The 25,966-nt window shown below is 39.5% G+C and overlaps 3 protein-coding genes across 6 annotated transcripts in view; 1 reads left to right on the forward strand and 2 right to left on the reverse strand.

The window, feature by feature from the left end:
* Positions 1–1,483, reverse strand: part of cep192 (centrosomal protein 192) — a 32,334-nt gene extending 30,851 nt beyond the window's left edge. Inside the window, exons 1-2 of one of the 3 annotated variants that reach the window (XM_034697397.1) lie at positions 1,263–1,483; positions 526–771 (exon numbers count right to left, since the gene is read on the reverse strand). In XM_034697397.1, the coding sequence (XP_034553288.1) occupies positions 526–698 (173 nt within the window). In that variant the 5' untranslated portion in view covers positions 699–771; positions 1,263–1,483. The remainder of the gene's footprint in view (positions 1–525; positions 772–1,262) is intronic. The other 2 variants (XM_034697395.1, XM_034697398.1) reach the window with 2 other exon arrangements.
* A 3,508-nt stretch (positions 1,484–4,991) lies between these two features.
* seh1l (SEH1-like (S. cerevisiae)) lies at positions 4,992–11,971 on the reverse strand. Its single transcript, XM_034698508.1, has 9 exons — positions 11,661–11,971; positions 11,138–11,188; positions 10,840–10,986; positions 10,370–10,581; positions 9,933–10,031; positions 9,683–9,823; positions 8,819–8,973; positions 8,349–8,502; positions 4,992–5,516 (listed from the first exon to the last, which is right to left on the reverse strand). Exons 1-9 carry the CDS (start codon positions 11,769–11,771, stop codon positions 5,339–5,341), a joined length of 1,248 nt encoding a protein of 415 aa, XP_034554399.1. The 5' UTR covers positions 11,772–11,971; the 3' UTR covers positions 4,992–5,338.
* Positions 11,712–25,229, forward strand: ptpn2a (protein tyrosine phosphatase non-receptor type 2a). Of its 2 annotated transcripts, none has more exons than XM_034698505.1 (10): positions 11,712–11,927; positions 13,708–13,961; positions 16,591–16,681; positions 16,783–16,883; positions 17,307–17,405; positions 19,598–19,735; positions 20,024–20,233; positions 23,842–24,006; positions 24,283–24,497; positions 24,697–25,229. In XM_034698505.1, exons 2-10 carry the CDS (start codon positions 13,905–13,907, stop codon positions 24,884–24,886), a joined length of 1,266 nt encoding a protein of 421 aa, XP_034554396.1. In that variant the 5' UTR covers positions 11,712–11,927; positions 13,708–13,904; the 3' UTR covers positions 24,887–25,229. The 2 variants fall into 2 exon arrangements, with proteins under 2 accessions (XP_034554396.1, XP_034554397.1); XM_034698506.1 differs by having other exon boundaries at positions 11,886–11,906.
* Positions 25,230–25,966: the final 737 nt, after the last annotated feature.

The raw sequence follows: 25,966 nt of genomic DNA on the forward strand, positions 1-25,966 counted from the left end.
GTGATGAAGTTTGTGTGGTAAACAGATCAGAGATTTACAACAATACCAATCATTCTATATTTCAAAAACCTCAAATGTGGGCTAAGGTAGAGAACCAACATCCTTCTCCGCCATAGCCATCATCACCACGACTAAATTAACAGACTGATCTGAATAACTACATTTGCTCTACGCTAAAGCGCGGTGCGGCTACACCATTGAGACAAATCAAACACAAGTACAAGAACAGTTTACGGTCTTTGGGATCTGATTTCAGAAAAGAGAATTCATCAGCTGACTTCAAAGCTAAAGTAGTGAGTAACTAGAGCACTGGTGGAAATGTAGTGGAGTCAAAAGTATGATATTTGTCTTTCAACTGGAGTAAAATTAATAAGATCCCCAATAACTGTACTGAAGTAAATGTACTTTGTTACTGATCATATGCCACCACACATTTCAAACAGCCTGCATGATGACTCACAAAATAATGCATGACAGTGTTTCTACAACTCGTCACATCTGCAGAAAGCAGAAGCGTGCTCCCACCTGTTGTCGGATTCAGGTCTAATTTTAGCCACTGTAGAGGCAGCCACTGGAAGTCCTGGACCCGAACCCAGTGTTACATTCCCCAGTGTGGCGCGGCCGCTGGTGCTGTCCAGAGACTTGCAGAGAAAGCTGGGGAAGGCTTCATCTTCCAGTTTGTAGAAACTGTCTGCCATGTTTCTGAATTACGGAGAGTAGTGATAGCCGAGACGGCTTGACTGGAGCTCAAGTGAAGACCATCTGTGATGACTTAGAAACATAAACATGCAGGTTATTGTTCCATAGAGAGGTTAAAGCATCTATATAATGATAGTTATAGCATTATCTATTCATCATTCACACGAAAAGGTATGCAGTTATAAAATGGGAAAGCTAATAGTGCACAACTATGATAAATTCATTTTGAAATACTTCATACTTGTTGTTTGATGTAAAGTTTTATAGTATGAGTGCAGAGAAACAAACAAGCTGATTAATTAAGCTAGTTTGGCTAACTTTTGTCGCTAGCTTGTTGCTAAAAACAAGAGCACCGCAGCAGCAGCAGCACGCTCCAAACTTCAGCTAAATGCCTTTATATTTTTGTTTAAGTTAAAGTAAACTCTCACAAGAAGGCACATTTTGAAGACATGTGAGATAGCCAGACTAGTTAAGGCTCTTTGCTACCCACACACACTTCTTTTTGCTCTACTTCAACAAGTGAATTAAATCAAAACGTTAACGTTGTTTTAAGTTACACTTACATTTAATAGTCCAGAGCAGGAACCGCTTCTTCTCCAGACGCGTGTCTTTCAATTCAAAGCACACTAATGTGCTGTTAAGTTTAGAAAGTAACTTCACATCCACTTCAGTTGCTCATTAGTGCTGAAAATCAAACGTTTCAAACAATCTGATACTGTTTGGAAGAGCCAGCAGCGCCCGCCCAGAATACACAGGAAGAGCTGCATGTCCTAGGGGCGGGACTTATACGATTTTACACACTCTGATTGGACAATAATATAGAGAGGCAGGAAATACTATCTCAACTCAATTCAACTTATTTTATTTATATATTTATTATTTTATAAAGCACCTTTCATACCTATGTTTTATACAAAAATAAACAAATCAATTAAACAAATACAATAAAATAGATACCACATAAATTAAATGAAATATTATAAAAAAGAAGATAGAATAAAAATAAAATAAATAAAAATGATGCTAAAACTATGGCCATAATGGTAATAATGCAGTCCAAGTTAAAAGCCAGATAAAAAAGGTAAGTCTTTAGTTTGCTTTCAAAAAAACCCAGAGATCTCGCCGTTTAAATTTCCAGAGGCAGAGTTCCACAGTTTTGCTGCAGAAAAACGAGAGGCACCCTACTGCAGGCAAGATGGCGCCGCCACAACATCCACACCGGAAGTCCATACCGGAAGTCCATACCGGAAGTGATTCTTTAACCCCCTCTCTACCCAATGCCGGATGCTTCGAACTGGAAGTTTCTTCTTCGTGTAGCGTATTGATTGCATTAGTCTGTCGCTGCTAAATCAATTAGCAGAAAGCTAATTGTGATAGAGAGAGTGAGTGAGAGAGATCCCGCTGTGTATGAAGAACAGAATAATGTAGAGTGTTAGTGTGTGTGGGGGGAGGGGATGAGAAGGAAAAGACTGTAAGTAAGAGGGAAAATACACTCAAGCTGTACACAGAGATCTAGATTCACCACAAAAACAACAGAGGCTCCCCAGGATTGTGTACTGTACATCTATCATCAGTGGCTGACAGTGGTGCCTCTAGTTGAAATATTTTAGTCCTAATATTTTATGTTGATTTGGAGTTTGTCTAGTCATTCTAATTGAAGGTTCCAACTTCAATGTTTTCATGGACGCCAAATAAAGTGATCTTGTTAAGACATTGGTGTACATGCATCAAGCATTCAATCTGAATAAAACTGTTTGACAAGCTCAGAGTGTTTACTCCCATCTAATGTCTCAAAATAGAAGGAGAAACCATTCCCTCCGTTTGTTCTTGTGGTTAATGAACACCCCTGTCACTGTGTCATTGTAACGTGTTACAAATTATGTTAAAAAAGAAACAGTCACCACACACCTCTACATTTTCCTCCTCCACTCGCCCCTGCACCATAGATAACATTCTGCTCTTCTCTCGTGACTGTGGATCTACTCTGGATCTGTATTTCATTCATTCATTAATCTATACATGTGATCACATAGGCAGACAGCATGCAAGGTCATTTGGAACAAACACTACAGCAAACTGTACTGAGGTACAGTCAGGCTAACACAACATAAAATAACATATGACCCAGACAAAACAAGAGAGGCATATGCAGATGTCATCACGGCAGCATCATAATCAGCTTTAAGTATTTCAACACACACTCGGAACAAAAGGCTGTGCATGGCTGAGACGTTAACACTATAACTTAGTGATTCGTGCAGGCTTCTAAGTAACTTGAATTCTCAACAGCCTATACACTTTTGGAGTCAATCAACTAGTCAATAATACTGATACGATTAAAATGTAAGTGCAAAAAAGTTAATAGAATTACGCGTAAACCTACGTGTTTTTGAAGGCTTTTATTTTGCGTTCACGTTCCTGTTTTTCAAGGCTTTTATTTTTGTAACTTCCGGTGTGGGTGTTATTGCAACGTTTTTAGCTTTGTAACTTCCGGTATGGACTTCCGGTATGGACTTCCGGTGTGGATGTTGTGGCGGCGCCATCTTGCCTGCAGTAGGGTACTCTTGGGAAAAACAGAAAGCTCTCTCGTCGGCACTTTTGAGGAACATTTAAAAGGGAAGCATTGGAGGACCTCAGTGATCATGGTGGATCATAAATATGTCAATACCAATAAACATTCTTACAAATTTTAACTTTTTATACCAAAAGGTGCTGCTTGGTGTTCATGAAATATGCTCATAAGAATAAAAACGAATCAATCAATCAATCAAGCTTTGTTTATATAGCAAATTTCATACAAATCAAATGCAATTCAAAGAAGCAGAAATAAAAAATGGGAAGATTAAAAAAAACATTTGATTTAAAAATAGAGACTAATGCACATTAACAACAATAAAATATGTGGAATTAAAATTAGTTTAAAGCATCAAATTAACATTTAGAATATAAATAGTGAAAATATATTATATATCAATAAAACTGAGTAGATAAAAAAAATAATAAACATATTCATATTTCCTTAATATTACATTTGTAGAAGTACATTTCACTACATTTTAATTTCTAATTAAGATAAATAAAATGCAACAGTTCATAAAAACCCAGCACTCTTCAAACCCAAAAGCTTATCCGACTCTCAACATTTGTAAATTTATAGTTGCCTAAAGTGATGATTATATTATTCTTTTAAATGTTTTGTACTTTATTTTTTTGTCTTTGTTTCTCTCCCAGTAGAAAGTCACTTCTGTATTTTTGTCAACATAATTGAGTTGAAGAATAAGTATAAGTAAATAATTTTCATGAGGTACAGGGAGGAAGAAAAGCATTGATAATCAAGAGGGGTTAGCTTTAATTGCATGTGTTTATATGATGATAAGTTATGAAGATTTGTTTAGTGAGAAAAAAAATCATATAGTGCCAGAAAATAGTGAATAAAGGGGTAGGATTAGATACAATTTTACTTCTTCCTACTGTTTTTCAAACAAGTAAATGAATGTTGATTGATGTTTTTTCTGTTTCATTTTAATATTCGAAATATAGACATCAAATCAAATCACTAAAGTTCATTAAATTTTTCTAAATGAAATTAACTTAAAGATATATCAATGGGATTTCTTGCATATTAGACACTATAAGTTACTGATAAAATGAACCATAGAAATGTGTAACTCATGCACAATTAGGTTGTCAAAAAACAATTTCTACTAAGATAAACTTGAACACAAAACCAAAGATTCACAGTGTGATCATTTCTGGCCGTGTGGGAGGTTTAACGTATCATGTGTTGTACCAAACAGCTGCAAGAATGCCTTGGTTAGAAGACAGCTGCCTGCTGAGAGAGCTGCCTCATATGCATTCCATTTTGTGAAAAGCCATGAAGTGGGCTTTTATCCTTCCTTTCAGAACAAATAACCCACTGTTTTTTTTTACTTTATCATTTTATTGTATTGAAACTGGTAGAGTAGCGCCAAATTTGCACGCATATTTTTCTCCTTAACTGATGCCCACAAGAAAATATCTTGTATCTGAAGTGAGATCCAAAAATAAACACAAAAGTTATGAAATTGGTAGGTATCATCTTTGGTAGACTCATTCAGCGACAGTCAATACGTTTCTAAATCAACATTTCAAAATACAGGCGACCTATTTAAAACAAAAGAAGTGTGTGACAGTGACTCATGAGTTATTAATACAGAAGAGCTGTCTCATGCAGAGGTCAGTCACTCATGAATGGATACTCTTAGTCTTTATTTTCATGTGATGGGAAAACAAAAAATAAGACTCTTTGTATATCTCTTTGTGGTGTTTATTCTGACTTCAGGCATGTGCATCTTCACGAGCACCTTGTGATATTTTGTCTCTGCAGGCACTGATGGTTTAGGTTGTCAGTGCTCTTATTTCCCAGCTGACATTCACCATGTTTCATCAGAAAACAATATTTGGATGTTCTTTTCTGCACTTTCCAACAACAAGAGCACAAAAAACATGTATTATTCACTCAACATTAGACATTAAAATAGTCATCAAAAGGCCTACTCGATAACATAGTAGAAACTTTACAATATTTCTGACGTAATTCAGTGTCTTCCATTTTATGCAGTTGAAAATGAAAACATGTAAAAGCTTAAATATCTCCACGTCACTGCCCTTCAAACTCTGGTAAGGGCAGGAGAGCTCTAGACGAGAGTCTCTGGGTAAGAGCCTGTAGCTGAGGTTGAATGGGCTCAACATCACAGTGCTCTATGAGGGAGGAGGGAGGCAACAGGTGGCCATACCTAGTCCCTGCTCTGGGAGTGTCCAGAGGTGGAAAGAAATACCTGAAGCAACGAAAAAATGGAAGGAGACAAAGACAACATATACATGGATGGGGAGGAGACGATGACAACAGGGTACAGGAGGAGGACCACATACAAGGAAGTAGAAATTAGAGATTAGAAATGAGACAGCTGCATGCCTAAGAAACAAATGAAAAGAGAGAATGGTCGACTGAATACTGAACTAAAGACACGAAAGACTCGCAAAATAAAAAAACATGTTGAAATCAAAGCCAAAATAAAAGCTGTGATGCAAAGAACTGACAATTATATCCCACATACTCAGCAAGGATATAACTTACAGACTCTTTGGAAAAGATAAGGAATGCATGCATAAGAAAATAAATTAGAGGACAATACTTTTGGAGCAGTGGAACAGTGTTTTTAAAGGTATGCAACATCATGAGGGGGGACTTTTGAAGAGCAACATGCTGAAACCAAAACAAAGAGACTGTGACGAAGAGAAAAAAGGAGATTCCTTTAGAGGTCCAGTGTGTAAAATTAAGAGATATACTGGGGAAAATGGAATGTATTTTTATCAAATAAAAGAAAGAACTTTTATTTGATATCTTTAGATGAGCTTTTTACACCTTTATCCCACCATATCAGAAATATAGTCCATTATCATCTGAGCATAATGTCAATCCCCGAAGAAAAAAGGTCAGAAACATAAACAGTCAAGAGATATCCCTCTTCTTAAAGACATTATAATGACCGAGTCAGCTGTGTTCAAATCCATTTACTGTGACTACTATGAATGAATCATTAAGACTTGGATAAAAGACCAACTTAAGTCAACAGAGAATTCATTGCTCGCTGAATATAAGTGACCCTAACTTTCAGTTTCCACAGGTCCAGTAGACACTACATTGTGATGACTCTAAAACCTCTACCTCTGCTACAGCAACAGAACGACTACAGACTCTCACTGAGGATGTTTGAATGGCTGTCTGTGTGTGGTTACTGTTTGATGATAAATGGTTATCTACTTCTACGAGTGTGAGAAGTAATGGTTGGTTAGGTTAATGCAGGTGGTATATTATTCACTGAAGGTCAACATCAATTTCCCTCCTGAATTTAGTATGCCCTGCACCACTTATTTAGCTGTTTTCCTTTATTAGGTTTGACTGTTGGTAACTGGATTTGTTCCTTTTTATTATTCTTAATATTAACTGACAAGTATCATGACAGGTTTTACAAACAAAAATGTTAAATAGAAAGAATAAAAATGAACCTGTTTGCAGTTGACTGCTTACTGTAGTCAAATTTAAAGGAGTGTCTTTTATAATGGTGTCAGCAGGAAAAATTATTCATGTGCAAGTAGGAAATTTTGTTGCTGTAATACCCAAAGTGGCCACTGGGTGGAAGGCAGGGCAACAGCACTGTCTCTAGGTCTTTAATAATACAAGAGCAACTCTCATCCATGCAGTTGTTTAACCATAATGTCTCTTTAGTAGCCGTTAACAGAAAAAACAAGACAAGTCCTAGTTCCTCAGCAATCATTTCCCATTGTTCCCTGCCACAGGTTGTATTTCCCCATGTTTGCAAACTTACCCTCCAGACATCACTTCATCTTACACACTGCTCCTTTTGACACGTGCGCAACATATTCTGGACATATCCTGGATAAGAATCACACTCATTTAGGATGCATTGACACAAGATAAATGTGCAGCTGATGGAGAGGAGACATTAGTAATACGTAGGTTGCTGGTATATCTTTGGAGAGGTCAGCTGCCGCAGGGGAGGGGCAAAGGGAGCTCTCTTGCCAATCCTGCATGCAACAAGCAGTACAACACAACGTTACTTTAACAAAGCCACCTTTACTCTGTTTGTTGACAAGGACTTATGCTATTAAGTTAACAAAATGCATTAAAACAGAATTAATAAACAGATACTCACAATCAACAGATCTCGTGTTACTCGGGTTAGCAGTGATTCAGAAACAACATGCAGGGTAAATACAGAGGTTATGTCAAGAGAGGGTGTGAGGTTGATTTGATACAGCTACATATCAAAAAGAGTGTTAAACTCCAACACTGTCCACTCGGAAACACAATATCATCATCAAAAATGTCTACATAAACTAAAATGAGCCATGGATGATCGTTGGTGATGCTAGGTTGAGTACCTAACAAAGTCCCTGAGTGTTTAATAGAGGCAGGATGAGTATAACTGCTGTTTAATCATTAAAACAAAACATGTTAATTGTTATTTTAGAGTTACATAGTGTTGCTTTAAAGCCCCTGTCCATAATCATTAAACAGTATGTCTTCAGACTAATGTATAATGTTATTACAGTTGGTTAATTGGGTTGATTTAAGCCGTTTCTGTGCTGCAAAGAGTTTGGCGAGAGCTGCTCAAAGATTCATCAAAGTTAAAAAGTGAAATAAGGAGAAAAAAGGTAAGACCACCTGTCTGTGATTTAATTCTTAACAAACAAAATGTTTTTGCGCTATATTCTAAAATATCTCCAGCATGTGAAATAACAGTCACATATCAGATTTATATAAACAGGTTTATTTTACTTTTATGCCATGAAAATGATTAGCCCTAACACTGACGATGCAAAGTGGGAACATGAAACCACTTCAATGACATGCAGCAGTACAAATCAAATAAAAAAAAAAGATCAAAACATCCAACGTCACAGGCTATATGCCAAAAACCTGGAAGCTGGAAGCCAAGCTCTTTGCATAAGTGCAACATTCGGGCCTCAGAGAGTTTGTCAGTGAGCAGCTGCAGTCCCAGTCAGTGTGAGGAATAGTAAGTTGTCAGTTCTGACTGGCTTGGGTCAGGCTGGGTGAGTGGCATCACAAGAACCACACCACCTACCTTCCTGCAGACATCCCATTCAGGGCATTCTGGGAGGTCTGAACTGAGGAGCCAACCACAGTGCTCATAGCTGTTGGCTGACCGGATGAGCCGGTGAGTGGGCTGCCGTCTCCCTTTAGGATGCCGGTGCACTTCCAGTTGTCCATGTAGTTTGCTGCAAAAGGATGCAACAATCAGAGCTCACACTACTACTGACTTTAACTTTATCAAGACACAGAAGATGTGTATGCTTGTACACACACTGTGTTAATGTCATTCTTCCTTCAAAGTGTTTTAAGCAGGATAATACAGATTTGTTTTTCAGATATGCAAGATTGACAACACACCGATACAAACAACGAGAAGATGAAGAGGTCTGAGTACAGTACATATTCCCCTGAGAATTTGTTACCACATGAATGAGCTGAAAAAACATGCTTCTTTTAGCATTTCACAAAGACTCATCTCGGGGACATCAACCAAATAAATACCTTTCCAGAGGCGAACACAACCATCATCCCCGGAGGAGGCCAGTAGAGTGCTGGTGATGTTCCAGCTCACACGCCACACCTGCGAGTTGTGGTTGTCAAACTGAGCCACAATCTGCACCTCGAACTTAGTGGGCCCCGAAGAAGTGCTCTCCTTTCTGTCATGTAGAAGCAAGTTAGAGATAATTAACACAAAGGGAGGTTCTCGTTTTAGTCTTTTCTTTCCATCTTTGAAAAGTAAATAAGCAGCATACATTATGTATTAATGATATAACGGCTGCATATGTAAACTCTGATAACATATACACTACCAGTCAAAAGTTTGGAAACACCTTCTCATTCAAGGGTTTGTATTTATTTTAATTATTTGAAACACTGTAGATTAGAACTGAAGACAACAAAACTATGAAAGAACATATATGGAATTATTTAATGAACAAAAAAGTGTTAAACAAACCAGAATATGTTTTATATTTTACATTCTGTAAAGTAGCCCCCTTTTTCCTTCATGACAGCTTTGCACACTCTTGGTATTCTCTCAGTCTGCTTCATGAAGTGGTCTCCTGGAATGGTTTCTAATTAACATGAGCCTTGTCAAGAGTTCATTTGTAGAAGGACTTGCCTTCTTAATGTGTTTGAGACCATCAGTTGTGTTGTTCAGAGGTAGGGTTAGTACACAATGGATAGTCCAAATTTGACTACTGTTGTAATCCAGATTATGGCAAACCCAGATTATTTCATAGTTTTGATGTCTTCAGTATTAATCTACAATGTTGAAAATAATTAGAATAAATAAAAACAATTGAATGAGAAGGTGTGTCCAAACTTTTGACTGGTAGTGTATATAAAAAAAAAAAACTACATCACCTCATAGGAACGAGTTTAAAGATTCTGACATCTTTCGTTGCAATAGCGAGCACATGGAAAGATCTCCCCAGGTTTGGAGCAAACGCAATGTCATGGACTGCATCAGTCACCGTCATCAGCGTCTCTGCTTTGGCATATTTCCTTTTGAAATCAAAACAAAATCAACAAAAACTTTAAAAAATAGAAAAGTGCATTATTTTTGGGAGTGAAGTTTTTGATGGGTCATGAATAACACCACCAGATAACCCACCTTGTGTTTTCATTATACTCATAGATCTGAACTTTGCCGCCATATGTCACGTTGCTGTCGTCACTGCCAACTGCAAACATTGGCGGGTGGGCACGAGAGCTGGATGGTTGAGATAAATAACACAAGTTACACATAGATACTCAATCTACACCCAGTATCTGTATTAATAGTGATGATGCACTGGGGAATATATCAATGTTCATGTAAAAGATAAAACTAATATTTCTGCTTAATACCAGTTATAATGAAATAAAAGTAATCTGCATATTTTTTAAAGATCAACTTTTGTCATGTTTCAACATCTAAAAAAGCATATAAGTAAGTTTAAAAATTCTACTTTCTTTGAGATGCAATTAAGTGTTGAATATTTACAAGAACTGGAAATGCTCTGTACATTTCAATGTCCCAACAGTTTCAAAGAGAACTAACAGCCAAACCTTGAGGGATTCCAAGAGATGCAACTGCAGCTCAGCTTGCAGGAGATCTCGTGCTGCAGGGACCACTGACTCAGGTTCATCACGTCAGGAGCCTCATAGATCCTCACCACCCCGTCGGCAGAGCAGGTGGTCAGCATGAGGCCCATGTGTTTGGGGGCAAACTTCACATCAGTCACTGAAGTCCTACTATCCACCAGTGTGGTTCTCTTTATCTAAATCAGACATTAAAGAGACAATGATAGCAAATTGGCCAACAGCGGTTACCTGCAATATTTAACAGAGATACGACAGCAGATGTTAAAAGGCGCAGGGTTCACTTCCCTAAAAAATAACACCTAACAAAAACAAAAGACAAAAAAATGTGTCTTAATGTTGTGATAGTAATAGAACTTGTGACCTGACTTTGTTCCAAGCATTAATTGTCTGTGGTGTGAAGTCTGCTAATGTGCTTATGTCTAAGTTTCTCCTACCCAGTGGCTCAGTCCTCTCTGTTTGTCATTGGATTCCCCTACAATCTCTTCCCAAACAGCAGCTGTCCGATCGAAAGAGCAGGATGCCAGAACCTGGCCAAATTCTGGATGAGCCCACGTCACCCTCCACACCGATCCACTGTGTGTCTACAGAGAAAAGAAAGGAGCTTTGTCAATAAATCCCCTATAAACACTAGTTTAAGACAATTACACAAATGCGATATAACCCTGGCTGATGATGTGCTATATTACCAGGAAAGCCTTCATTAAACGGATCAAGCAGAAGAAGGTAGTTTACCTTCCAGCTGGCTGTGCAGTGCCACTCTCCATTTTCACTTTTGTCCCAAACCTGAAATCAAGATGAAGAAAAGCAAAGCTGAGAAATAAAGCCGATATAATACATCTGTGGACAACTTGATCAGCTAGTAACCCTGAATATATGAAGCGTAAAATACTTAACAAGAGAGAGGCCAGAGGTGTGATAAAGCTAAACGAGTATTATGAATGTTTTGTGGCAAAACTTTAATGTTCACTGTAAGATTTAATTCAGATCTGCTGTCACACTAGCTTGTGCTACAGGTACCGTGCCTAGCAAACTAGCCAAACACATCAGATAAAAGCTGCCTATTGAATAATCAGAATATACCATATATTCTAAAGCAGCTTCACATGTCGTGTTGTTGCCTTGTTAGTATGTCAATAACAGAGAAATTAGAGTAGTTAATGCAGCAGTTAACTATGAATGATGATAATGTGGGTCAGGAGCTAGCAAGCTAAGGCTAAAATTAGCAAACTGATGCACTTTTTACAACTTACGTTACCTTCACACTTTGGTCACTGGAGCAAGTCGCCATCCTCCGGCCGTGGAAATCATACGACACATCGTGGATCAGATCTTTGTGGTCTGCAGCAATACTACGCGCGACAAACATGTTCTCAACTACAACAAACCAGCCAGCTACCAGCTAGCTAGTCATGTGTCCACTGTATGTGTGGGGGTGCTTGGCGGGTCTGCGCCTGCGCAGTGAGTGTGTCCGCGAGTGGTGGCCACAGAGTGGCGCAAGATTGTAAGTCAACGATTTAAAGAGGTAATATATTTTAATGTTTAATTACAGTCTATGTTTGAAACCTATAATATTAAGAAAGAGACTGAACATAATGAAATTATTTCAAAAACGCATCACTGTCATGTACAGTCAACTATACAAACAAGTTAACGGCTAAATGTATCGTTACATGTTAGTGGTACTTGGGTTGCCAGGTTCTGTATAACAACAATCGTGTTTGTCTATTTACAAAACTGCATACTGTGGACAAGAAGACTATGAACTGGTTTTTTAATGTATGCTTTATTTTGTGTTGTTCCAATGTTGCCTTTTTTTTATCGTGTCAAAAGAAATACACAGACTATTAGATATTATTAATACTTTATGTTGGTTAAACAAACTATCTCTTACTTTAATAGAAATGCATTTTTTGAATAAATTCTCCGATTTTTAATGTTTGTTTTGTTTATAATTTGTTTTTAATTTGTTTTTAATTTGTTTTATTCTGAATCCAATTTAACTGTTTTATTGGCTCAATTGTTTTACTCACTGTGATTTCAGCACAACCTCACTGTATTTTTCACACAATTTTAACAGTTCAGGTCCTACACCTATTGTTTTACCTTGTTTTAATGCTATTTTAATCTGCCTGTCTATTGTAGCCTTGGTGTAAAGCACTTTGTAACTGTGTTTTGAAAGGTGTTATATAAACAAAATGTATTAGTTTTATTTATTATCTCACTACACTAATAAAAACTCTGGTCAGCTACAGTCAAATGTATGAATGATGCGTTAAAAACAGAGTTTAAGAGCCCAGCATTATGTGCACTGGGTATTTTACCAAAGGAGGCTAATCTGACCTCAAAAATGTACTTTCGGGTGAAATGAGCTTTTATAACAGGCTGCAGGGTAGTGCTGAGGCGTTGGAAATCCAAACTGAAGATCAGTTTTAGTGAATGGAAAGGACAGTTTATCTACAGAGTCAATGATAATGGGTATTCAGATCTATATGGGGTCCCTATCTGGAAATCATTGGAGAAGATGATAATATCTGATGTTAAATTAATATGTCCTCAATTCTAATGTAAATCATGTATGATGATTATGAAAAGTAATATTGTGACATGGAAAACTATACATGTTAACCTCTAAACAACTAGAACAATAACTTGTGGTCTGTGCTATAACCATGCAATACACTGTCTTGTGTCCCTGTATATATAACCTTCATTACCAACACTTTTGTACATAGATAATTCTAACTATTCAGTGCTTCTAAATACTTTATTCAATTTTAATTTTAATTTTAATCGTATTTATTTATTCTATTTTTTAATTTATTTGAATTAAATTTTATATTGATTTTATTCGTATTTATATCTCATTTTATTCCCCCTTCTATTAATATTTTGATATTTACATACTGTGTATCAGAGTATATTGTGACAACTGAATTTCCCCCCGGATTTATAAAGTATTTCTGATTCTGATCCTGATCACCAAGAGGAATAGGAATGCTTCTTATTTCGTGTGTTTACTTTTTTTTCTTTTGTTTATCTTCCTTTTTGTTTATTATTATTTTAGATATTTTTTTCTCTCATTGTTGTTTTGTATAACTTATATATCATTTATGAACTTATGGTGAACAAAGAAATACAGAAAAAACGCAATAAAAAAAGTTGAATGCTAAAAAAATGAATTTAAAAAAGTAGACTGATTACTGTAAAAAAAATATAAATATATATATTTGAATGTATGTGGTTACATAAATGAGCATCCACACAGAAGTAACTAACTCAGATATTTATTGATTCTTTGGTAGGTCGAGATAAACACACAACTGGCAACCCTAGTCCGTCAACGTGCAGTACTGTGCAGGAGCAGCAGACTTCCCGCAGGGATTCCCAGGTTCACACAGACTGCTGTTTAGATGGCTCATAGAAAGGAGTAACTCAGAGGACTGAGCTCAAACACTCTGTGATCATCCAGCGAGTGTCTCGGGGCACTTTGTGCGACACCATGGAGCAGGAATTTGAAGACATTGATTCGTCCGGGGGATGGCAGAACCTTTACAATGTAAGTGGGGACACTGGGCCTCTCGTGTTTCTATGACGATAGGCTGCTGTAGCTAGCTCATTTGATAGCTACGTCTTTATAAATATGAGGTATCTTATTCTCTATGTGCGATTCACTTAGCTGTGTCAACTTATACACTATAATCACAATGTTTAGAGGAGAAATATAAAAGTATGCACAAAGTGACCGTGAATGAGCCACTAAGTAAGCAGTCCTTTGCTATCCGCCGCTGACTTCCGTAGCTCACAGCGTGCAGCAGCAGCAGAGCTCAGTGCTAAAGCTGCTGACGAGAGCAGACGTCAGCTGCAGCTTCTGAGAACTCGTCAGGACTTCCAGAGAAAAGCGCATGTGTTTCACCACCAGCTGTCTGAGGGAGCCCAGCGTTTACTTCATCATATTTCTGATCCGGGTTAATTTAGGCTGTGATCTTGTAATACGGTATGAAATTACTAAGTGGAGGATTACATGTAACTAGTGATGTTATAAATCCAACCCTGTTTTAAAGTTTCAGATGAGCACCCAGGCACACTGAAAACACTGGTGGAACAACATAAACAAACATATATAGCACTTACAGTGGTGGACAGTAACAGAGTAATTGTGCTTGAGTACTGTGCTAAAGTACATTTTTTGGGTATCTGTACTATACTTGAGTATTATTTTTTGGGAAACTTATTACTTTTACTCCACTACATTCAGAGGACAATTATCATCCTTTTGACTCCACTACATATCTATCAGTGCTCTAGTTACTCACTACTTTTCCTTTGAAGTCAGATCATGAATTTCCTTCTCTTTTGTGAAATTTGATCCCTAAGACAGTAAAATGTGTTTGTGTGGTTCTGTTTGTGTCAGTGGTTTAGTCATACCTGTATATCGTGTGTCTCCACGGTTGAACGTGGAACAAACACAGAGCAAATTTCACTCAGATAAGGCCGTTCATTTTGAGGTGGTAATGATGGTTATAATTCTCCACCTGAGCACCCACGGCCAAATCTTCATCCTGTGTTAGAGGTTTTTGAAATGAAGAATGAAACGTGTCATTTAAGACGTTCTCCCTGTTTCCCACTCTGCCCAAACACACAAAAATTCACTGTCCAACTTGAGAAAGTGTGTTGAGCTATGTAACATTTGATTAATTCCAGATGAACATTTGAAACTAAGTTGTCTGTGCTTGGAGTAACTAAGTGTCTGTTTGTATTCCATAGTATAGTTTTTATAGATTTCAAGTAATGGTTTCTAAATAAACATAATTTAAGCTAATGTACTTCTTTGTACTCTTGAATGCATTTATGTATTGTGAAAATATGTTTTCAGATTTTTTAAGGAGTACTTTGAATTCTTAAGTATTTTTAAAAGCAAGTACTCCAGGACTTTAACTCAAGTAATAATTTGACAGAGCAACTTTCACTTGTATTGGAGTGATATTTGACCAGGAGTATCTATACTTTGACTTAAGTAATGAAGCTGTGTACTTTGTCCACCACTGATCACTTATGAATCACATAAGGCTTTAAATATTGTTATATTAGAGACAGTTGGAGGCAGTTTTGTGCTTTACAGATAAATCAGAGGTGTAATTATCTGACCACAGCTTACAGTTTTACTCAGAACTGGAGACATTCTGGGTAATATGAGTTCTCTGAGAAGTGGGATGGTCTCCTTCTTGTGTATTTAAATGTTGAAACCTCCCCGTGTCTTAGAATAAACTTATTGCAATAGTATTAATAATGCATTTTAATTATAACACACTTTACATTCAGAATAAATCCCCAAAGTGCTACAGGACACCTCATTAAAACAGCAAAGGTTAAAGGCACTGTGAGGAGTTTTGAACTGGCTGAGAAACAGACTGAAACTGATACTGATGCCTCTTCATAACCTTTAAGAGCAAACAAGACCATCAGCAACAAAAATGATGCCTGCTCTGTTGACATTTTTAATGCTTGAAATTGCTGTGAGGGGGTAGGTGTCAGACTGGATGATTGACATCTCACTTTAGAAACAGCATTTATTGACTGTTTTCATGGAAAATTATCAAATTGTGTGATAAATTTGATTGTTGGAAGACAACAGGATAATGTTTTTGTACAAAACACTACTTTTGCATGTACAGGACAAGAGATAAAAGGTATCACTTTGACCACAGGGGGGGCGCCAAAATCAATACAAGTCAAAAGTTCCTCACAGCAGCTTTAAAAACAGACTATAAGAACACATTAAAAAACAAAAATTGCAAACAGCCCACTTTTTAAAAACATTACGATTAAGTAAAAGAGATGAAATGTCTTAAGTCCCTTTTTAAAAGACATAAGACCTTTGGTTGCCTTTAATTGCATAGGTCTATCTCCTTAAAGGGAACTAATAAAGCTTTTGTTCAGCCAATGCTTGAGGATCGCCTTATACCGCACCCCTTACACATCATGAAAACAATGTGTCAGAATAATAATGACACACGACAGCCTTTTGACAGATGATGATCACAACAAAGCAATGCTGACATTTCAGCTAAAGGTGACAGCTCCGATAAATCTGTCACTAATACAGATGTATTAAAAGAAGACTATGTTTATACATGTGTGCATCTTTGTTAATAAACTTTCTTATTTGTTTTGTGTGTCTGCAACAGGAGATTCGCAACCAAGCCGGTGAATACCCCTACAAAGTGGCGAAACTCCCAGTGAATCGAAATTTGAACCGCTATAGAGATGTCAGCCCATGTGAGTCTTATGACGAATAAGGTTGTTAGTGGATAAATTAACCATCGCCAATAACATCTTGATGATTAAGTAATCCCGTATTATCTGTTATCTTCTTTCAGATGACCACAGTCGTGTGAAACTTGAAAACTCTGAAAATGACTACATCAATGCAAGTTCGGTGATGGTGGAGGAAGCCCAAAGAGCTTACATTCTCTCTCAGGTATGGATTAGTACAATGTGCAAGTCAGTGTCTCTATGAGTATTTGTTGAATACAAGAATATGTGCAGGATATCATTCTGATGTTTTACGAGCTTTTTGGTAATAACAGGTTTTTTTGTTTTTAAAGAAAACAAGACAAATGTATGAGCTCATGTTTACTGATTTGTCTTGAGTCAATCAATTTGAGTTGTTATAAAGTTTAAATCAAGATGGCTACTGCTGTGGGAGCATATTAATCCTGTATTGCATCAGTATTTAACAAAGTTCATGATAGTCGACATTCTGCACAAATGGAATCAAGCCAAACGTGTATATTTTGTTGAACTAGAGGCTGTATATACATGAGATGCATCAGTCAGATACTAGTAAAGCCCTCTGCCTGTGACGGCCTCCTTCTTATAGTTTTTCTCTTTGCTTGCACAGGGGCCTTTGAGGAACACCTGCGGTCACTTCTGGCTGATGATTTGGGAGCAGTGTTGCAAAGCCGTTATAATGCTGAACAGAGTCATTGAAAAGGGATCTGTGAGTATACTTCAGCGTCTGCACACACTGATTTCTTCAGTTCCCCTTGTTGTTTCAGACAATATTGTAATGTTGAGGTTGACTCTTTCTACATGTCATAACTTGTTAGTAATATTCTTGCTGCTCAGAGAACACACAGCATACCTTATCCGTAGTTAAACTAGAGCTCTCAAACGGTAAAGTTTCCTCATCATGTTTAATCGATGAATTGCTGGGAATTAACTTTTTATTCGCATGCTTAATTTACATTATTATGCTTTTTTTTAAGTTATATTTTTGGGTGTTTTTGCTTTTATAGATAGGACAGCTGAAGATAGACATGAAATGTGAGGAGTAGAAGAAGACATGCAGCAGATTGCGGCAGGGAATCGAGCCGGCGACCTCTCGTACAAGGTCTATAGCCTCTGTATGTGGGGCTCTTAGACCGTTAGGCCACCAGTGCCCCAAATATTATGCATTTCTAATATCTTTTAAGTCTGTATCAAAAATGATCAGTTATTCTTACACTTATCATGATTTGATAATTAAATGAATGCAGTGAAATGTAATTTATGATCTTGACTTTTAGATTATTGAATCGGAAACATGTTTCACCAGTGTGGTTTGAAACCATGACTTAGAGGTAAGAGACAGCTTTATAGCACAGCTATAGATACACAGAAAAACCCAGCGCTCTGCTCAAAGTGAAATGTGCCACTCAAAGAACAGTAGTGTCGCTATTTTCCATCGTTGGGGGTAGCAGGAAGCAAGAAGATGATGTGTCAGCTCATCTACGATTTGTTGAAAGGGACAAAATAGCAAAAATAAGGTTGATTTCAAACATTTAATTGTAATAATCATCATTTTATTTATATATCACCTGTAAAAACCTTGGTTTACAAAGTGCTTAAACAATCAAGTAAAAACAAACAATCCAAACACAGGAAAGTCCGAATAATGAAGAAACAGAATAACAAGAAGATTTATTCATGTCATAATGCGTCAACACTGAGCCCTAATTTAGTGAACTGAGTAACACTTCTTCATGCAGCATGTTGAAATACAAAGTGAGTGCAAAGGTGTGAATAGATGCAAATTTGCACCTGAGGACGCATCATGTGATACTTTCTTTCAAGCTATTTTTTTAAAAACTGAAGCAAGAAACTTGTGTTTAATGTGTGAAATCCTATTCTAAGCTTTGAGATTCTCCTGACACCATCAGAATGCATCAAATAGCGACAATTTAAAATTTAAAAATACAGGTTAAACGTCTTTAATGAGTCCTCCTCTGAGTGGAACTAACACATTTTCTTTGTTATGAATTTACATCATGCTTTAAATACTGATGTTTTCTTCCTGTCAGTTTACTGTAACTACCTCACAGGGAAATTCTGTTCACAGCTGCAGGTGTGAGCTGACGTGTGACTCACTAGATACTCTGAAACTGCTACTTATCACAGATAGATGGAAAGATGTAGATTACTGACAGTTATTTGTCGACATGAACCTGACTTTGCCATCAGGTCCTCAAACTGAGCATTGGTCCCATCATGTCAGTCAGTGCAGCAAAGGTTAATAATGAAGCTGTGTGTGCCTTCAGTTGATGTTGTGACCATCGACATGAAGGGGTTAAATCCATCAACATATCTTAAAGTGTGGCTCAACCAACTCCAATTATACAGCTGATCCAGCAACCTTACATTAGTTTTGATTTTGTTAAGAGAGCAGCTTTGGTAATGTTGGATCCTGTTCTGTCAGCATTTTTTCCCAGGATCCACACATGACATGTTTTTAGATTTACAGGAACTTTTACAGCCTCATCAGAGTTTTGGGTTAGAATCAGTGAACGCTTCATGGAAACTGGCTATTTATGACTTATGGAAACAAATCCCTTTGAGTATAATAACAAAGAACTGAAATAGTGACCCTGAGGAAAACGGATCAAAAGTGTGTGTGCGTGACCCATTTACTCATTTAGTATCTGCATTTTTAAAAAGATATCCTTCGGTCTGCTAGATAATCAGTTATCGCTGTATCATGATGTCATTATAATGTGCAGTATTAGGTGCTGTATCACTAGCTACCCCAAGGAGTCCCCTCTAACTCTCACCCAGTGTTCCTCATCCCAGTTCACAGAGTTCAAACCCATGTGAAATAACTCTCCATGATTTCTGGGCGCCAAAGACTGACTCAGTGAGTTTTTGTCTCCGCAGGAAAAGTGTGCTCAGTACTGGCCCACCACAGAGGAGCTACAGATGTCATTCACAGACACAGGGTTTGTTGTCAGGCTACTTTCTGAGGAGGACCAATCCTATTACACAATCCGAATCCTAGAACTGCAAAACACAATGGTGAGCGTGAGAGGCAGATTATTAGATAATCACTCTTTTTTTTTTTTTTTTCAGATGCTCAGTGGGGGCATTTCAGAGATGACATTTGAGATGAAAGCTGCTCTGATATACCTTGTGTGTTTCTGTATTCAAGTTTCAGTTGTATCTTGTGTAACTATAACGTGACTCTGCTGCCAATGATCCTGAACATTACTTCACCTGTCGTAACTTGTGTGTCGTAAAAAAACAATCATTAATGTCTAAAAGCGTGAAGGTGTTAAATCAGCTCCATCTTTTCTTCTGCTTCAGACGAAGGAGTCCCGGGAGATCTATCACTTTCACTACACCACGTGGCCTGACTTTGGCGTCCCAGAATCTCCCGCCTCTTTTCTAAAATTCCTCCTAAAGGTTCGGGAGTCCGGCTCGTTGGGCCCAGAACACGGGCCCTCTGTGGTGCACTGCAGCGCTGGGATTGGGCGCTCTGGGACCTTCGCACTGGTTGACACCTGTCTAATCCTGGTGAGTAAGAGGGAGAGAGGGTGTCACTGGATACAGGAAATGTGAAAGGTTCACATTGTTGAGGTTGACAGCACAGGGTTAAAATGTTATTCAAGAGTTTATACAAGTTATAGCAAGAAAGCAAGATGAGATTTTAAGATTATGCTTTGGTTGTAACAGCTTAAAAAAGAGACGTTACAGCATGTTAGGTGCAATTATAAACATGAGTGAATAACTTAGAAAAAGGAAAATCATAGAAACACTTTAAATTATTTTATTGTTCTTTTAACTCGAAGAAGATAAGGCCAACCTCTTAAAGTTTTTAATTTGCTCATCGAGGTCCTCCTCAGTCACTTCACTTGCATTAGAAAACCTCCAAGCTTCATGTTACCTCCAAGTTTTTTAGGTTCATTTGTAAAGTTGAATGTGAATGAAGAGCAACACCTGCCTGACCTGTGTCGGGTTTGCAGAGACGATGCTGTGTCCCTTCGGATCCTCCCTGCTACACAAAATCAGAATCAGAATCAGAATCAGAATCAGCTTTATTCGCCAAGTATGCTTGAACACACAAGGAATTTGACTTTGGTAAACTGTGCTCTCTTTGTACAAGGCATAAGAATAGGAATAAGAATAAGAACTACAATAAAAAATAAAATGAAAATATAATAACAATAACCTTAGCTATAAATACAAAGAAACAACAAATAGCTTGACTAATATGTACAGGCTAAAATAATATGATAAAGTGCAGTGGTGAGTTGCAGAGGTAGTTTTACATTATAAAATAGAAGTTAAATAATACAAAAAATAGAAATATGGAATTCTGCTTGAGAATTGTTGCATTGTGTATCTACATGTATATTTACAGAGAGTATTGATCTGACAGGTATGACACTGTTATGGTTTAGTGTTCATCAGAGTGACAGCCTGGGGGAAGAAACTGTTCTTATGGCGGGTTGTTTTGGCGCACAGTGATCTGTAGCGCCTGCCGGAGGGGAGGAGTTTGAAGAATTTGTGTCCAGGGTGTGAGGGGTCAGCGGTAATGCTCCCTGCCCGTTTCCTGGCCCGGGACCGGTACAAGTCCTGGATGGGGGGCAGGTCGACACCGATGATTTTCTCTGCAGTCCTTATAGTCCGCTGCAGTCTGTGTTTGTCTAGTTTGGTTGCAGAGCCAAACCAGACAGTGATGGAGGTACACAGAACAGACTGGATGATGGAGGTGTAGAACATGATCAGCAGCTCCTGAGGCAGGTTGAACTTCCTGAGCTGACGCAGGAAGTACATCCTCTGCTGGGCCTTTTTTCTGATTGTGTCTATGTGGGAGGTCCACCTCAGGTCCCGGGAAATAGTGGATCCCAGGAACCTGAAAGAGTCCACAGTAGACACAGTGCTGTTCAGGATGGTGAGGGGGGGGAGTGGGGGGGGGCTTCTCCTGAAGTCCACTGTCATCTCTACCGTCTTGAGCGGGTTCAGCTCCAGATGGTTCTGACTACACCAGAGGGCCAGCTGTTCCACCTCCTGTCTGTAAGCAGACTCGTCTCCGTCCTGGATGAGACCGATGACGGTGGTGTCGTCTGCAAACTTCAGGAGTTTCACCGAGGGGTCTCCTGAGGTGCAGTCATTGGTGTAGAGGGAGAAGAGCAGTGGGGAGAGAACACATCCCTGTGGGGCGCCAGTGCTGATGGTCCGGGTGCTGGATTTGATGCTCCCCAGCCTCACCTGCTGTCTCCTGTCCGTCAGGAAGTTGGTGATCCACTGACAGATGGAGGCCGGCACTGTGAGCTGGGTGAGTTTCTGGTGCAGGATGTCTGGTATGATGGTATTGAACGCAGAGCTGAAGTCCACAAACAGGATCCTAGCGTAGGTCCTGGGGGAGTCCAGGTGATGCAGGATGTAGTTCAGACCCATATTGACTGCATCCTCCACCGACCTGTTTGCCCGATAGGCAAACTGCAGGGGGTCCAGCAGGGGGCCTGTGATGTCTTTCAGGTGGCTCAACACTAGTCTCTCGAAGGACTTCATGACCACAGACGTCAGGGCGACGGGCCTGTAGTCATTGAGTCCTGTGATGGTGGGTTTCTTTGGGACTGGGATGATGGTGGAGCTTTTGAAGCATGAGGGCACTTCACACAGCTCCAGCGATGTGTTGAAGATCTTTGTGAAGATGGGGGCCAGCTGCTCAGCACAGACTCTCAGGCAGGAGGGGGACACGCCGTCTGGTCCTGGAGCCTTCTTGGTCTTTTGTCTCTGGAAGAGCTGGATTACCTCATCTTCACAGATCGTCAGCGCAGGTGGGGGGTCAGAGGGGGGTGGGGAGGGGCTTGTGGGGGGGCCAGGTAAATCAGAGTGTTCGGGTGTGGGGTGTGAAAACCTGCAGTAGAAGCTGTTCAGGTCGTCAGCTAGTCTTTTGTTACCTTCAGGGTGGGGGGAGGGTCTCCTGTAGCTTGTAACTTCACGCAGGCCTCTCCAAACTTCTGAGGGGTCGTTGGCAGAGAAGCTCTGTTTTAACTTCTCAGTGTAGCTCCTCTTAGCTACCTTGATCCCCCTCGTCAGTTTGTTTCTGGCCTGCTTGAACAGGTCCCGGTCCCCACTCCTGTAGGCCTCTTCTTTGGCCTGACGCAGCTTCCTCAGTTGAGGTGTGAACCAGGGCTTGTTGTTGTTGTATGTGCAGAAGGTCCTGGTCTGCACACACATGTCCTCACAGAAGCTGATGTATGAAGTCACAGTGTCAGTGAGTTCATTGAGGTTTCCTGATGCAGCTTCAAAAACACTCCAATCAGTGCAATCAAAGCAGGCTTGTAACTCCTGCTTTGACTCCTCCGTCCACTTCTTCACAGTCCTAACTACAGGCTTAGCCGTTTTTAACTTCTGCCTGTAGGTCGGGATGAGATGAATCAGACAGTGATCAGATAGTCCTAAAGCTGCACGGGGGACAGAGCGATATGAGTCCTTTATTACTGTGTAGCAGTGGTCCAGAGTGTTAGACTCCCTGGTGGGACACTTAATATGTTGTCTGTATTTAGGTAGTTCGTGGGTTAAATTTGCTCTGTTAAAATCCCCGAGAATGATGAGCAGAGAGTCAGGATGTTTTTTCTCCACGTCTGTAATCTGGTCAGCCAGGTGCTGTAACGCCTCCGTTACGCAGGCCTGAGGTGGGATGTAGACGCCGACCAGAATAAAGGAGGAGAACTCCCGCGGCGAATAGAAGGGTTTGCAGTTTATGAAAAGAGTCTCCAGATTTGGACTGCATGACTTCTTCAACACTGTGGTATCTGTACACCAACCTTCGTTTATGTAGAAACAGATTCCGCCTCCTCTCGCCTTCCCAGAGAGTTCCTTTACGCGGTCCGCTCTGTGGAGCTGAAAGTCCGGTAAGTGCAGCGAGCTATCACACGGACCAATCAAACTGACCCCGTCACAGTCACAACCTGATTGGTTCTCTAATTAAGGATCCCTCTGGACTCCTGAAAACCTAAAACATGAACCTTCCCCCTCTTCATAGCATGCACGATCATGAGCACATTAGCCTGTGCAAACCTGTCAGAATGGGTTTCTGTATTTAGTGGAAACACGAGGCGCACTGAAGAGTCTTCTCATCTGTATCCTAAACATGCTAATCTGTTTTGCAGATGGACAGGAGGAAAAAACCATCATCTGTGGACATTCAAAAGGTGCTATTAGACATGAGGGAATACCGCATGGGTCTGATTCAGACCCCCGACCAGCTCCGCTTCTCCTACATGGCTGTCATCGAGGGAGCCAAGCTCATCTTGACAGACAACTCAGAAGCACAGGTAGATGGATCATAACGCTGTTTGGGCTGGGATTAAGCTCTGATGTCTGGGACTGGACAGATTGATGCCAAAGTCCATAGGACAGTATCTGAACAGGGTAAAGGGCAGGGATGAAAAAAGAAAAAGATTTATATTTTAAAGATCCCACAACACCCCTACTGAATAAAGTGACTGTGTGCCCGCTATGTTTACTGATTCGCAGGTATAAATGTTCATATGGGTCTTAGTTGAACTCACTTTGCCTTGTATTGCGTCTTTGTGTCATGTCCTCTGCAGCAGAACAAGCAGATAGTGATGTCCAGAGATGACTCGGAGCCAGATCTGCCCCCTCCACCTCCTCCTCCTCCCAGACCTCACTTCAACGACAGCAGGCCCAACGGTCAGCCAGGTTCCTGTCTGGAGCCAGAAGCTGACTCAGGGGACCACCTGCCTGCAGAGACGCTGGACAGCCAAGACAGCCAAGACCACAGCTTTGCAGAGAACTCTGGGAAGTAAGTATCCGCTCAGGACCCCTTAAATGTCGGGATTATCTAAGTTGAAAGCAATCGAAATCGAAGCCCTTTTAAACCAGCTCTGAAATGGTTAAGTTTGAGAATAATCAGTGATTTACATTCATGCTGTGATCAGTTCTGACCTCTCATTCCTTTAATTCTTTGCAAACTTCTTACTCTGAGCTGACTCTGATTTCAGCGTCAGGAAACGGCACCGTGAGGAGAGGATTGCCAGCACCACACAGAAGGTCCAGCAGATGAAACAGAGACTGACCGACTCAGAGAGGAAACGAGAGAATTGGCTGTACTGGAGGCCCATCCTTCTCAATGTGGGTGCAGGGGCAGCTTTGGCAGTGGGCCTGCTGATGTGCTGGATGTACTCCCAGTGAAACATTTGGAGTCACTTATTACTGACTCCTTTTTTTGCACCAGTACCTGGGATTAGGTACTTCTTTAGGTAGATTTAGATTGTAATATGTGCATAACTGAGGGTATTTATTTCTTAAGGTCAAAATGCGGGAGCGCTAGATCAAATGATTGTGTGTGTGTATATTTTCGATGTAAGATCTTAACAAATATAGTCACATCTCAGGATCTTGGTGCCAGCACGATGATTTCATTTCCTTTCCTTCTTGTCAGTGTCGATGAATGTACTGTATCATAGCAAATTGCTTTGAAAGAAACGTACTCCAGTTGCAGTACAAAGCAAAAAAATATATATTCTAACAGGTTTGTTTTTGCATTCTTCATTTTCAGTGGCCAGGTGTGTTTTGGTCACCTTTGGACACTTTACATTTCAGAATACCTTGTTTTGACTGTCCAGCCTTCTTTAGTTGCGTAGAGAGACTGTCGAGCCCTCAGAGTCAGCTGTGGCTTTTCTTTCCTGTTGTCTGTAATGAAAGTTGCATTTCATGCATGCATTTAGAGGTTTTCCAGAGCACCACTTGTTCTTCCATTCACACAAAGCAGGGCATCCCAATACGGCCAGATATATATTTTTTTGTGACCGGACACTTCATGGGGAGCTGCCTTGCTGATGTTTCAAACTCTGCTAGAATGTTAACGTTTCGTTTTCTCTTATAGGAGCGCTGTTCTTTTGATAGATTTCTGTTTTTACAAGCTGTCTGGTCCCTCACCGCATAATGTGTGTTTACCCACTGGATGGGTGTGTAAATGTGTGTGTGTGTGCGTATGTGTTTTGGTTATCCCACTGTTCTTTTTTTAAGGAAACCAAAGCAAAGCTGTTCAATATTTGGAAGATTACAGCCAGCACGCTGTTCAATGATAAACCTTGTACTCCAACTGTGGAATGTAACTGATGTTGGATCTTTGACTAAATGAACACCTACATTTCAAAGTGAAAGCGCCGTAGCTGTGTGTCGCATAAGACTTCTTCATTTGAACCCAGCGCATCAAGGAATTGGTTTTCAGTGAGCTGGGACCGATCTAAAGCGATGATAGTGCAAGTT

This window comes from Notolabrus celidotus, chromosome 12 (assembly GCF_009762535.1).
Source record: "Notolabrus celidotus isolate fNotCel1 chromosome 12, fNotCel1.pri, whole genome shotgun sequence".
In the NCBI taxonomy this organism is placed as follows: domain Eukaryota; kingdom Metazoa; phylum Chordata; class Actinopteri; order Labriformes; family Labridae; genus Notolabrus; species Notolabrus celidotus.